The sequence below is a fragment of the Marmota monax genome, unplaced genomic scaffold (genome assembly GCF_021218885.2).
Source record: "Marmota monax isolate L192 unplaced genomic scaffold, Marmota_monax_Labrador192_F-V1.1 WCK01_AAM20220418_F8-fsc00022, whole genome shotgun sequence".
Lineage (NCBI taxonomy): Eukaryota > Metazoa > Chordata > Mammalia > Rodentia > Sciuridae > Marmota > Marmota monax.
This window is the reverse complement of record NW_026695215.1, coordinates 25,292,320-25,304,401: the sequence shown is the minus strand read 5'-3', so window position 1 is coordinate 25,304,401 and position 12,082 is coordinate 25,292,320. Positions and strand designations below refer to the sequence as shown.

Sequence of the window (12,082 nt, the reverse complement as noted above, 5' to 3'; positions counted from 1 at the left end):
TACACCACCTATCTGGGGCATTTGGACAGAGGTCTTGCTTTGCAAGTCATCAGCCACCTTCAGCACACAAAACCTGCTCCTACTTCCCTGCATTTTACTCCCTGGCACGGGGCAGGTGGCTACCCACAGAGCTAGCATACATTCTTGGTTGGATATTCTAAATAAACTGGGTTTAAGTGCTACCACCTGGCATTGAAAAAAAACCTACTTCCTGAGGTTGACATGGACCACCCGGGTTCAAATGCTACCTCCAGCCTTTCTTAGCCACCTGTGTAACCCTACTTCAGGGGTAGTGAGACAAATCACCCATAGGCAGCCAGGAAAAGTAGAGAAGACTGGGGGATCAAGCTTCCCATGACAGCTGGTCCCAGCTGTGAGAACAGCCCCTAGACACAAACAATTGCAAAAGGTACTTTCTCTTGTGCCAACAGGCCCTCACCCCCACCCTTGTGCTAATGAAGGATTATAAATCACTTTTCTCCAAATTTTTCTGAAGATGACAAAATATGTTGATTGGCCTTCTTTCTGAATCTTATATCCCACCAGTTACCTATAGGAACAGATCTAAGCCCATAAAACACCAACAAATACCCTTCACTTGGGATCCCTCCCTCAGGAGCTCTATTACTCTGTGTGTGTGTGTGTGTGTGTGTGTGTGTGTGTGATTATTTTACAAAATTTTGGGGGGCTGGGGATGTGGCTCAAGCGGTAGCGCACTCGCCTAGCATGTGCTGGGTGCTGGGTTCGATCCTCAGCACCACATAAAAATAAAATAAAGCTGTTGTGTCCACCAAAAACTAAAAAATAAATATTAAAAAATTCTCTCTTGGGCTGGGGATGTGGCTCAAGTGGTAGCACGCTTGCTTAGCATGCGTGAGGCACTGGGTTAGATTCTCAGCACCACATTGAAACAAAATAAAGATACTGTGTTCACCTAAAACTAAAAAATAAATATTAAAAAAAATTCTCGTTTAAAAAAAAGTTTATTAAATTTACAAATAATCCCAACACAACACTTAATTCTAGCTATAGGTGACAAAAGATGTTACAGCAGGGATCCTGATGTCTAAATAGAAATGGAATCATCCTCACCATCATTTCAAGCACAAGAATCGGCTTACTTTTTGCCAGTAATTCCACTTGTGGCCAGGGGGCCCTTCCCCGTACTTTTAGCTTCTAAAGTTTCTACTGCTCCTCTTTTTGTTTGTCTGAAAGCCTTATCTCATCCATCTCCTTGGCCTGCTTCTTAGGTTGTTTCAGGGGCTTCTTCTTGCCACCTTCCCAGCAGGACATGGCGCCTATTACTCTTAATTAAACCCTGTTACTTCACTTTCATCCTTACAATCATGAATTTCGTTCCTTAAATTCACAAGACAAAGAACCCACCTGACATCCATGCTCCATATAACAGAGAGGACATGTCCCAGGCTGCACCCATTACTCTTGACAATAAAATGGGGTACTGTTGTACCCCATCTGAGTCTCCAAAGTGACCAAGGTTGGGCTATGCTTTTTTTAATGTTTATATGTGGTTCAGGTTGAATCAAGGGGCACTCCACCACTAAGATATCTTACTAAATTGCTGAGGCTGGCTTCAACTGGTTTTTTTTTTTGAGAGAATTTTAATATTTATTTTTTTTTAGTTTTCGGCAGACCCAGCATCTTTGTTTGTAAGTGGTGCTGAGGATGGAACCCGGGCCGCACACTTGGCATGCCAGGCAAGCACGCTACTGCTTGAGCCACATCCCCAGCCCTACAACTGGTTTTGAAGATGAAATGTACACAATCACAGCCTCTGGGACAGGAGTCCCCTCCTTTGCTAGCAAAGCAAAACTTCTTTGTCCTTCTCCCCCCTCCCCAGCAAAAAAAAAAAAAAAAAAAAGTATAAGTGCTTTACTTGATACTATTTTTTTTCTTTTTTTATACCAGGGATTGATCCTAGAGTCATGAACCACCAAGTCAGCCTTTGAGAAACAGTGTGTTGCTAAATCTTTAGGGCACTAAGTTGCTGAGTTTAGTTCAGAACTTGAGATCCTTCTAGTTTCAGGATTCTAAGTGGCTGAGATTACAATTATGCACTACTACACATGACCCAAATGGTGCCTTCTATAGGAAGCCTCTGGAGATGTTCATTACAACTACTTATTCCCCTAACTTCTCTGAGGATTAAGACCCTGCAGGCAGATAATCAGTCACAATGGCACACACCTGTGATCTCAGCAGCTCAGGAGGCTTAGGCAGTCTCAGCACCTTAGTGAGACACTAAATAACTCAGCAAGACCCTGTCCTTAAATAAAATATTAAAAAGGGCTGGTACCAAAAAACTAAACAAAACAAAAAACCAGCTCAAGTAGAGAATTCTTCAGTGGGGCCCGTTCCAGACTCCTTCCTTTCTTTATCAGCTTACCCAACCAGGCAAAGAGGTGTCCTACCTACGCTGAAAGCTCTGGCCATTTCCTGACTGACCCACATCCCACCATCCACAGAAGGCTCAAGTCTGTTCCCATACCAAAGAAGGCAGCAACCCCACCCAACCCCAGGACAACAGACACAGGCTAAAAGATCCTGCCTCTGGATTTATTTGTACAAATAGCACAGGAGGACACCAGTTCCCATAGACAGAGGCTCAGGGGTCACACCAGTCCTTCTGTCCTCATACCCAGAGGATTTTATTATGGAGCCTTTGCAGGGACCTGGGCACCCTTGGGGGCCTGGGCACCCTTAGGAGCAGGAGCCGGAGCCGGAGCTGCAGCTGGAGCTGGAGCCGGAGCCGATGCTGGAGCTGGAGTTGCAGCCTGGGTCTTGGCTTGGGCTTTGGCCTTTGGCCGGTTGAGCCTGCGTTCCCTGGCCATGTGGGCACGAGCACGCTTCGCGTGCTTGGGATGGGCTAGCAAGGCGAGGCGATCAAGCTTGCGGCTGGCACCCTTTGGCATCTTGGGCTTAACTTCCTTAGGCTTTGCAAGGGCCTTGATAGCCTCGGCACGTGCACTCATGGCCTTGGCGTTATTTGCCTGCATTTTTTTCAGGCCCTTCTTATTGTGCTTCTTGGCAAAACGCATATTTCTCAGGAACTTGGGGTCTACCTGGAAAGTAGGAAAGGTATAAGTGGCAGCATATAAAGTCCCCAAGTCATGCCCTGGTGTCCTCTTCTATAAGGGTGCCAGGCACTCTAAAGATAGCATCAAATCAACCTTAAACATGGAAATAGCCAATCCTTTAACCACCACCCACCCTCAAGGAGCCAATATTCCACCTGGCTAATGGTGTGCAGTCACATTTTCAAGGCCACACCTCCAGAACCTAGTAGAGCTAACAGTCAAATGTGAATGCTGATAGAAGGAACAAAGGAAAGCTGACCTCTCTGCCAAAGTTGTAAGGCATGAATTTCCTACAGGAGTTCAGCTAAACCACCCCCACACCTTGACAACCCCTCAGGGATACCCCCTTCCCCTTTAAAGGAAGCTATCAATTAAATAACAAGCCTAGTCCAACAAATTCACACCAAAGATCAGAGAGCAAGAGTACTGGGGAGGAACAGAGTAGGGAGAGGCTCAGCTCTCCCCTAGAACTTCCTGGCAAAGGGAGTCAAACTGTCCCTAAGCATAGTACTTGATCAGATAAAGATCATAAAGCACAGAGCACAGTGGCACAAGCCTGTAATCCCAGCAGCCTGGGAGGCTGAGACAGGAGGATGGCACCGAAAGTTCGAAGCCAGCCTCAGCAAAAAGTAAAGTGCTAAGCAACTCGTGAGACCCTGTCTGTAAATAAAATACTCAAGTGCCCCTGAGTTCAATCCTGGGTATCCCTCAATAAAAGATCATGGAAGAGGATCTTAAGGTACCCCCTACAGGCAAGACTGCCTCCCCTAAGGGCTCTGGCTGGGCAAGGGAAATGGCCATTGTACCCTCAGGATACAGGTTACATGGAGGGCTGGGAAAGCCAAGGAAAACTTTATTAGGTCTGGCATATAGAGAACGAAATTGTGTCCTTAACAGGGCAGGAAATTCAAGGGACAATTAACAACAGTACTTAGGCAGAGGCTGAATTGGAGGTGTGGGGGGGTACTACACAAAAAGGTCCTGGACATGCACCTCGAGCTGGGAAGGGACATTTTATGTTATTCAATGCATATACTTACCCCCTTAAGAGATTCATATCTTTGTGATCGGGGTTTCTTGATGCCATTTCTGTGCCATTTTCGGGCTGGGGGTGGTGAGGAGGAAAGAAATTAGAGCAGAAATTTTCTCTAATATCACTACTCAGTATCAAAGCTGGCAGGCTTGGGAAAACCATTAAGTCCCAGAGCAGATCTTCTTGAGAACTGAAAAACTCCTTACCACTCCTTACCAAAGTACCCTGGGTTTCTCAACTGGATACTTGGCTCCAAAACGTATAATCTCAGAACACTAATAACAAAATGAGCTCCAGAATGGTAAACCTTCACTGTGCTCTAGTATCTCCAAACCAATCTTTGCCAGGGTATGGGGCAGAGAGCAGGGGCCAAGAAACTTACACTGGTTGTGTGTGGTGTGGTTCTTAGACTTGGCCATGTCTGCACCTACAGGAAAAGAGCAGAGTTAAGGGGGGATACTATATTGACCAAACTACACTATTATATCGTGTGCATGTGCGAACACGTAACAACGAATCCCACTATTATGTGTAATTATAATGCACCAATAAAAAAACACAAGGGAGAAAAGCAGCATTAAGGACTGAGGGAGGAAGGGCCTCTCTGGGATGCGCCACCTCTGCTGCCCTGATCTGATGGAACATGATGCTGCAATACAGACGCATTATATTTGCGACTTCCACCAGTATGGACTCACTTAACACGACCCAAAGTCAGTTCCTGCCTACCAAACCCGGGTAATGATACCTTGAAACCAACTCCCCGCACTCAAAACATTGAGCTCCCCGACCAATTCCGAGGTCCTCCCTCAGCCATCCACCTCTTGAGCAACACCCCCACCCTGTAGTTTTCACTCTCCACAGCCACAGAATCGATCCCCCTGGCTTCCCCGCGGCCGACACCCCAAGCTCCGCGCCCCACGTCCGCCCGTAAGCCGCGGATGGCACCAGATGCCGCGCAGACAACACACCGCGAGACGCCGCTCCCGGAGCGGTTGAGACCGGAAGAGGAAGGGAAAGGTCTCAGCGCAAACCCGAGGAATGGGGCCGACCACACCGGAAGGTACTACTGGAAAAAGGTTCCCCGCGGCATCAGGAAGGAAAGTTCCGAGGCCCGGAAGGGCGCCAGCTCGAGGGAGAGGCGGTGCTACGAGTCTTGTCCCGCCTCCCTCCGTCGGTCTCCACCCCTTTTCCTTTGCCTTCCGTTCTTCCAGGACCTACCTCTTGGCAGTTGGTCTCCTTAAAGATCATGGAGTGCTGGATGTTAGGGAGTGACAGGAGATCTGTGTCTGGCCCCTGCTTAGAGAATAGACTGTGGCAGACAGAGGGGAGGAGGAAGAGTGAGAAAGAGGCTTGGGTGGAACACCATGGGAAGTGATGGCTGCCTTAGGATGGAGAGGAATGGATGCAGAGGGAGGAAAAAGAGGCATGGAACCAAAGACTTGGGTTTAAACGTCTGGGTGAACGGTCCTTTTTACAGAGATGGGGAAAAGTGGGGCTTTAGTCGTTTTGTTTTGAAGAGGTTATGATCCAAATGTTTCTTTTCACATGCATTAAATGTGAGATGACATCCAAATTGAGTAAGCATTGCCTCCTAACAACTCGGTTGCCCTCTCTGACTCTCCCCACCCCCTACAGTTCATTCGCCACACATCCAGGGAGCTTGAAGGTCTTTTTTAAAGATAGAAACCAGATCCTGTCCAAGGACAACCCTTCTGACCCTGGCAAACTCTCCTTGTCATTTGCTTTCCTCCAAACCTCTAGGCCTTCTTTTTTTTCCTGCCAAGTATAAATGCTTTTGCTGTCTCAAAGTCTTTGCACTTCTATCCCCTCTACCTGATCTGTCCTTTTCCCTGTTCTTTGGATGGTATGCTCTTTCTTGTTCAGGCCTCCCTGGGCGACCCTATTTGAAATAGACACACTCTGTCCCTTCTCCCCGGTTACTCTGTGTCCTCTCATTCTATTTGCTTCCTTCATAGAACTTCCCTGACTCTAATTATGTGTTTATTTATTTGTGTATGTGTTCATTGTCCCAGTGCCTTGAGTTTGGGACTGGTTTGTGTCAGATCAGGCTGGGAAGGCATTTGGTCACTTTTGTTTTTCTACTGCCTAACTGCACTTGATATAAACATTTGCCACATGAACACTCTTTGGCAAGGTAGGTTCACAGAGTGATGGAAGCATGTTGCAAAGTTTTAGGGAGTAAGGGGAAAGGAGGACTTAGGAACAGGACATACAAAGACTGACACATTCCTGAGAAAGGAGAGATTATTCTGTGAGCTGCGAGTTGGGAAAGTGAAAAGCATTTGCTGATTGGATGACCTAGTAGCAAGAAAGAAACAGTTGAGGCCAGAGAGGAAGATGTCTCTGAAGGAGCAAAGTCCCTGCAGAGTGCTGAGCACAGGTGGAGGAGCTGGTGGGCAGAGGTGGGGACTTCAGATGGTGGAGGTAGCAAGATGCCTGACGGGAAGTCTGGGCCTCAGCCCAGGGAATGGAAGAAGTGAGGTCAGAGGTTAGGACAAGTCTGACTTCTTTGTCCTTGAGAAAGAGAAGCAAGCAAGCATTTTAGATGTTGGCAGAGGAGGCTATGACAACTTTAAAGGAACTAGGCTGTCCTGCTCTATCTCCTTCCAATAGTTCCTAAAAAGTGAGCAGAGACACCCACTCAGGACCCAATTTTTTCAGGCTGTTATGACAGTGGAAGAATGAACAGGAGCAGAGAGCCTCATCTGATGGAGAAGGAAGATTCAAAGATAATCAGTGGCCAAGCAATACTATTGAGGTTATGATTGGGATAGGCCCAGGGTGAAATCCCAACTGCTAGGCAAGGGGGAGGCAGTGACAAGAATGAGGAGCTTTCTTTGGCTGTGACATGAGGAGGCCTGTCCAGGGACCAAAGAGGACCATGATCTGGAGCTACTGACTTGCCAGGCTTTTTCAAGATAGAACGGATGGTAGGGTCAGTCATGTGCAAAGGGATAGTTTTCTTTCTTTTTGTTTGTTTTCTTCATTCTTTCTCCCCTTTCTTTTTCCCTTTCCTCCTTCCTCTCTTTTTCTTCATAAATGCAACCTTATTTTGAACGTTTCTATAACCTGATTTTATGCATTCAGTCATAATTTGTGGCTGGGCATGGTGTAATTCTGTGACTTGGGAGGCTGAGGCAGGAGGATTGCAATTTCAAAGCCAGCCTCAGCAATTTATCAAGGCCCTGAGCAACTTAGAAAGACCCTGTTTCTAAATAAAAAAAAATACATACATATATATATATATATATATATATATATAGAGAGAGAGAGAGAGAGAGAGAGAGAGAAAGATATAGATAGATAGATAGATAGATAGATAGATGGATAGAGATAGAGATATGGCTCAGTTGGGTAAAGCATCCCTGGGTTCAATCCCTAGTACCAAAAAATAATAACAAAATTTTAAAAATAAAAAATAATAATTTGTGGACTTGTTTTCTTATCCATCCACGAAACCCTTTGTAATTTTACTATATTTTGCATTTTTGTTTGTGTGTGTGTGTGTGTGTGTGTGTGGTACTGGGGATTGAACCCAGCCCTGTTTTACACATTTACCAACATTATTCCAGGGTTATAGAACAGTGGTAGAGCACTTGCCTAGCACAAGTTAGACTAGGGTTCAACCCCCAACATTGCAAAACCAAATGAAACAACAACATAAACCCCAAGACCAAATAACAAAAACAAACAAAAAACATTATTCTGAGGTTTGGAGTGTATCTCAGGGGTAAAATGCTTGCCTAGCACCATTTATTCCCCCAACCACCACACAAAAAAATAAATAAATAAAATGAAAATATTATTCCAAGAAGAGGTCAATAAGCATCATGAGATACCAAAGAAGTCTCTGGAAATATATGTATTTCTTCAACCCTGTTACTTTGCTGAGTAGGTCCCACTGGACATTCTCCATATTCTCTCTCTCTCTCTCTCTCTCTCTCTCTCAATATATATATAAATTTTTTTAAGAACTTACCCTCCCTCGGAGATTGACACACTTCCACCCTTCCTGAGTGAGTAGCTACTATTCTCTCTCCAGTGCACATGGAAACCTGGGCACACTTGCTTTCCTCAAAGGCACAGCCTTGAGCAAAGTGCTACCTGGAGTCAGCAGAGCACCAATCAACCAGCCCCCTTTACACAAAATTCCTTGAGCACAAAACAGAGTGGGGGAGAGAGGTGTGAGGCCTGGGTGACAAGATAAATTTGTACTGAGCAGGGTGCTTGTGATCTTCCCCAGCCATATGGCCTGACAGGGCATTGTTCTGCATAGGCCTTATCCATACCCTCAGCCCAATCCTCAGACCAAGTATGTCCAGTGGGATCTACTCAGCAAAGTAACAGGGTTGGAGACATCTGGGGTTATTGCAGTATTTTTCACAGTCCTGGGTATATGTACAGACCTAATAAATGTTTAAGGAATGAATTGTGCACATTTCACAAATCTAAGCAGATGACAGAATCAGGGGCTGACTGGCCTGAAGGGGTTTCATGGAGGTAAGAATTAGCTGTTGTACTGTACTCAGAGCTCTGCTTGCTAAGCCTCAGTTCTCAGTGTAACATGGAGATAAAAACAGTCATTGCCTGGTAGGGTTAAACTGGGTAATTTGATTAAAGAAGCAGGCTCTGTGCTGAGTACATATTAGGTGCTCAATCATTGTTAGCCCCATTTATGCTTCTTCCCCGCAAGACCTCAGGGTTCAAGGAAAGAAAGTCATCAGCAAACAGATGCTAAAAATGAGGACAGGATCCAAGGAAGAACAAGGCAGAGCCAGGGTGGAAGAAACTGAAAGTCCTCAAGGGTGCTGATCCCCCTCAATCTCTGAAGTTCCAAGAAATAGGGACTACCAGTGTGTTCAGATGGAGGGACTATGAATGGTAATCAGAGCCACAGGAGAAAAGACCTGGGGGGGGGGTGAGGCCCCTAAGCATATTGAATGGCTTCACATTGAAGTCCCACCTCATTCTCTGTGTCCATAAGGGAAGTGCTATGACTGAGAGAGGCAAATGACAACTGCATGGAGAGGGTTTTCTGCAATCAGAATCCCTTCCAAACCATGGTCTGCTCCCAGTGGTAGTAAGCTCCCTGATACAAGGAATATGCAAGCAACAGTGAAATGACTGGTCTGGGAGCTGAAATATGCAATGAAGATTTGAAAAGTACAACTTTTTTTTCTCAGTACTGGAAATTTCACCCAGTGGTGCTCTACTACTGAGTTACATCCCCCTCCTTTTAAACTTTTTTTTTTTTTTTTTAATTTTGAGACAAGGTCTCAATAAGTTGTCCAAGCTGGCCTTGAACTTGCAATCTTCCTGTCCCAGCCTTCTGAATATATGAGATTACAAGCATGTGTCCTCACACCCAGGAAGTCTGGGCTTTAAAGTTCCTGGGAGAAGGAAAGGTGCAGTGTGCATTGCCAGGCTGAGTGAGGCTCAGGGTCTGCCAGTTCCAACACAAATTGGAGGTGCAGTGGCTCAGTGGTAGGGTGCTCATCTAGCTTGAGGAAGAAGCTGAGTTGAATCCCCAGCACCTAGAGATGGGGGGGGAGAGAGAGAGAGAGAGAGAGAGAGAGAGAGAGAGAGAGAGAGATGGAGGTGCAACCCCTTGCTCAGGTCATCAAAAAGACCCTCTCAGCCTCAGGACACTGATTTTCATCTGGCCCTGGGGTGATACAGTATCCCAAACTAGGAGTATGCACCTGTGGTCCACAAGGGGGCAGTGTGAAACCATGAATGGAATGTCACTGCTGCAGACACCAGCTCTACTCCCTCCCTGGGGAAATCCTCCAAGCCTTCTGGCAACTCAAAGCCATTTCTTGCCACTCACCAACGCCACCACCCCTACCACCAGATCCAGCTCTCTGGGATAGGTCAGGTCTCCCCAGGCTCCAAGCTCCTGGTAGGGTGGTGAGTTATGTTCCCCTAAGAAAGAAAGGGAGTCTGTGGGCATCTCTGAACAGTGCCCCTCCTGGCCCACTTTGGAGATACCCAAAGCCTCACCCTTAGAAATTCAAGAGACAGGCTTCAGCATCATATGCACTGGGGTTTTAATTCTGACTGCTCCTCACCAGAAGAGTAGTCCCCTCTCTGATCCTCAGTTTCTTTAACTGTTGCAGAGGAGGGAAGAGCTGCACCCAAAAATGAGCAGGCATTGTGTCCTAGTGGCTTCTGGTCGGCTCCTAAGGCCACATAGCAGCTCAGGAGCCCTAGTGGGGGTTTTTAATCACCCTGTTTCACAGATGTGAAGACAAAGTCCTTGGGTCCCACATGCAATGGTTTGGACCTGGTGAGGGCATACAGGAAGACTTGTGGCAGTTACCTCCAGGTGACACAGGAGAAGATCATCAAAAAGACCCCCTCAGCCTTTGGACACTGATTTTTCCTCTGGAAGGCACTCTGTGGGAAACAGATGCCTAGAGTGTGGGCTCATCTATGCAGGCCCTGCCTCTACTGAGACCCACCAGCCTACCCTGAGCAAGCCTAGAAAGGAGGTGGGAATGTCTCTGGGTGGAGGGCAGTCTCCAGACAATTCAGGATTGGTCTGCGTTCTGCTGGCTTCAGGTGGGCAGGGGCTGGCAGGTGTGAATGAAAGTCAAGCTCAGCAGCAAGGAACTGAGCTTCCAGAAAGGGTGAGAGGGAAAGGATGGAGTAGGTGGGTGCAAGAGAGTGCTAAAAAGGGCAGGAAGGAACCCTCAAGTGGCTCTTCCACTCCCACCCCTAGGGACAAAAGGAGGCAAAGAAGACTCCCTTTTAACAAAGAGTATCTGAACAGGAAGAATGAAGCTGAGGGTTACAAGGGACACCCCTCTCATCTCCCTCCCCAGCAGCCTCCATAGGCCCCAGCAATAGTGTTGCCTTGACAACACAGCCCCCTTCCAGCTCCCCTTTCTCCTTTAACCCTATCCTGCCTGGATGCCCCTCGAGCTTGCTCCGCCCCCCTCCCAGCCCAGGTCAAGGAGAAGCTTCAGGGGTGGGGGACAGGGGACGCTGCTTATCAAACAGCCATGGGGTTAATGTCCTGGCTGCACCCCAGGACCTCCCCTTCCCAGGGACAGGTTGGAGGGCTCTTTAAGGGAGAGAGAGGGCAGGGTGAAGCGACCTTTCAGAGAATTACTCTGAATGAACAAGGGGAAGATCATGTCCCAAAGATTTCAAGTCCCAACTCTCCCAGTCACTACCCCTCTCCCCTGCCCCAGCTCCATGGCTCCCAGGAGAGGAGACTATGACCCAGAATATCACCCGCATGCCCTACCCTTTTGGTCAGGCAAAGTTTAAGAAACCAGCACTGAGGCAGGACCTAAAGATACCTAGTTCCCCTCTCCAAGCTTATGAGTGGGGAAACTGAGGTCAGGGAGGAGAAGGTCCTAGCTCAAGAGCACACAGGGACTGTGTGGCAGTCAGGCAGGAAACATAAGCAATGAATGAGGGCCAGAGGAGGGCTGCAGCCCAGCTGCACAGATGCAGGCTGGTGGTGTTTCCCCCAGGGGTTCCAGGAAAACTCTTGTCTTGCTCTTACCTGCTTCTATTCAGAGAGGTGCCTGCCTCTCCCTTCAGGCCCCACATATAAGGGAGCAAGGGAGACAAAAGCCCAGCCCTGGTCAGGGAGGCACAAGGGACACAAAGAGGTGGGGGACAAGGTGGGCAAACACCTGTAGCATCAAGTGCCCTGACAACAGGCCTTGTGGCAATAGGCAATGGATCCTACGTAACCAAGCATGCCCTGTCCTAGCTATATGTCACTCAACCAATTCCCCAGGGGCTGCTAGATCTCCCCTCACTCCCTTTCCTATCTCCCATGAAAAATGGCCTCAGTCACACAGCCTGGGGGAGATTCTCACAAGGTAGTAGACACAAAGGGTTCCACCCAGCAGATCTGGGGCTGTCCCTGTGAGACCTCAAGCCCCAAACTTCTTGTGTCTGCTGA

General features: G+C 47.5%; 1 protein-coding gene across 2 annotated transcripts; it reads right to left on the bottom strand.

The window, feature by feature from the left end:
• Window positions 1–2,563: 2,563 nt before the first annotated feature.
• On the bottom strand, window positions 2,564–5,211 carry Rpl29 (ribosomal protein L29). 2 transcript variants are annotated; one of them, XM_046431496.2, is made up of 4 exons: window positions 5,103–5,211; window positions 4,514–4,558; window positions 4,139–4,203; window positions 2,564–3,083 (listed from the first exon to the last, which is right to left on the bottom strand). In XM_046431496.2, the coding sequence occupies exons 2-4, from the start codon at window positions 4,548–4,550 to the stop codon at window positions 2,673–2,675; spliced, it is 513 nt and encodes a 170-aa protein (XP_046287452.1). In that variant the 5' UTR covers window positions 4,551–4,558; window positions 5,103–5,211; the 3' UTR covers window positions 2,564–2,672. The 2 variants fall into 2 exon arrangements, with proteins under 2 accessions (XP_046287452.1, XP_046287453.1); XM_046431497.2 differs by lacking the exon at window positions 5,103–5,211 and adding an exon at window positions 4,973–5,059.
• Window positions 5,212–12,082: the final 6,871 nt, after the last annotated feature.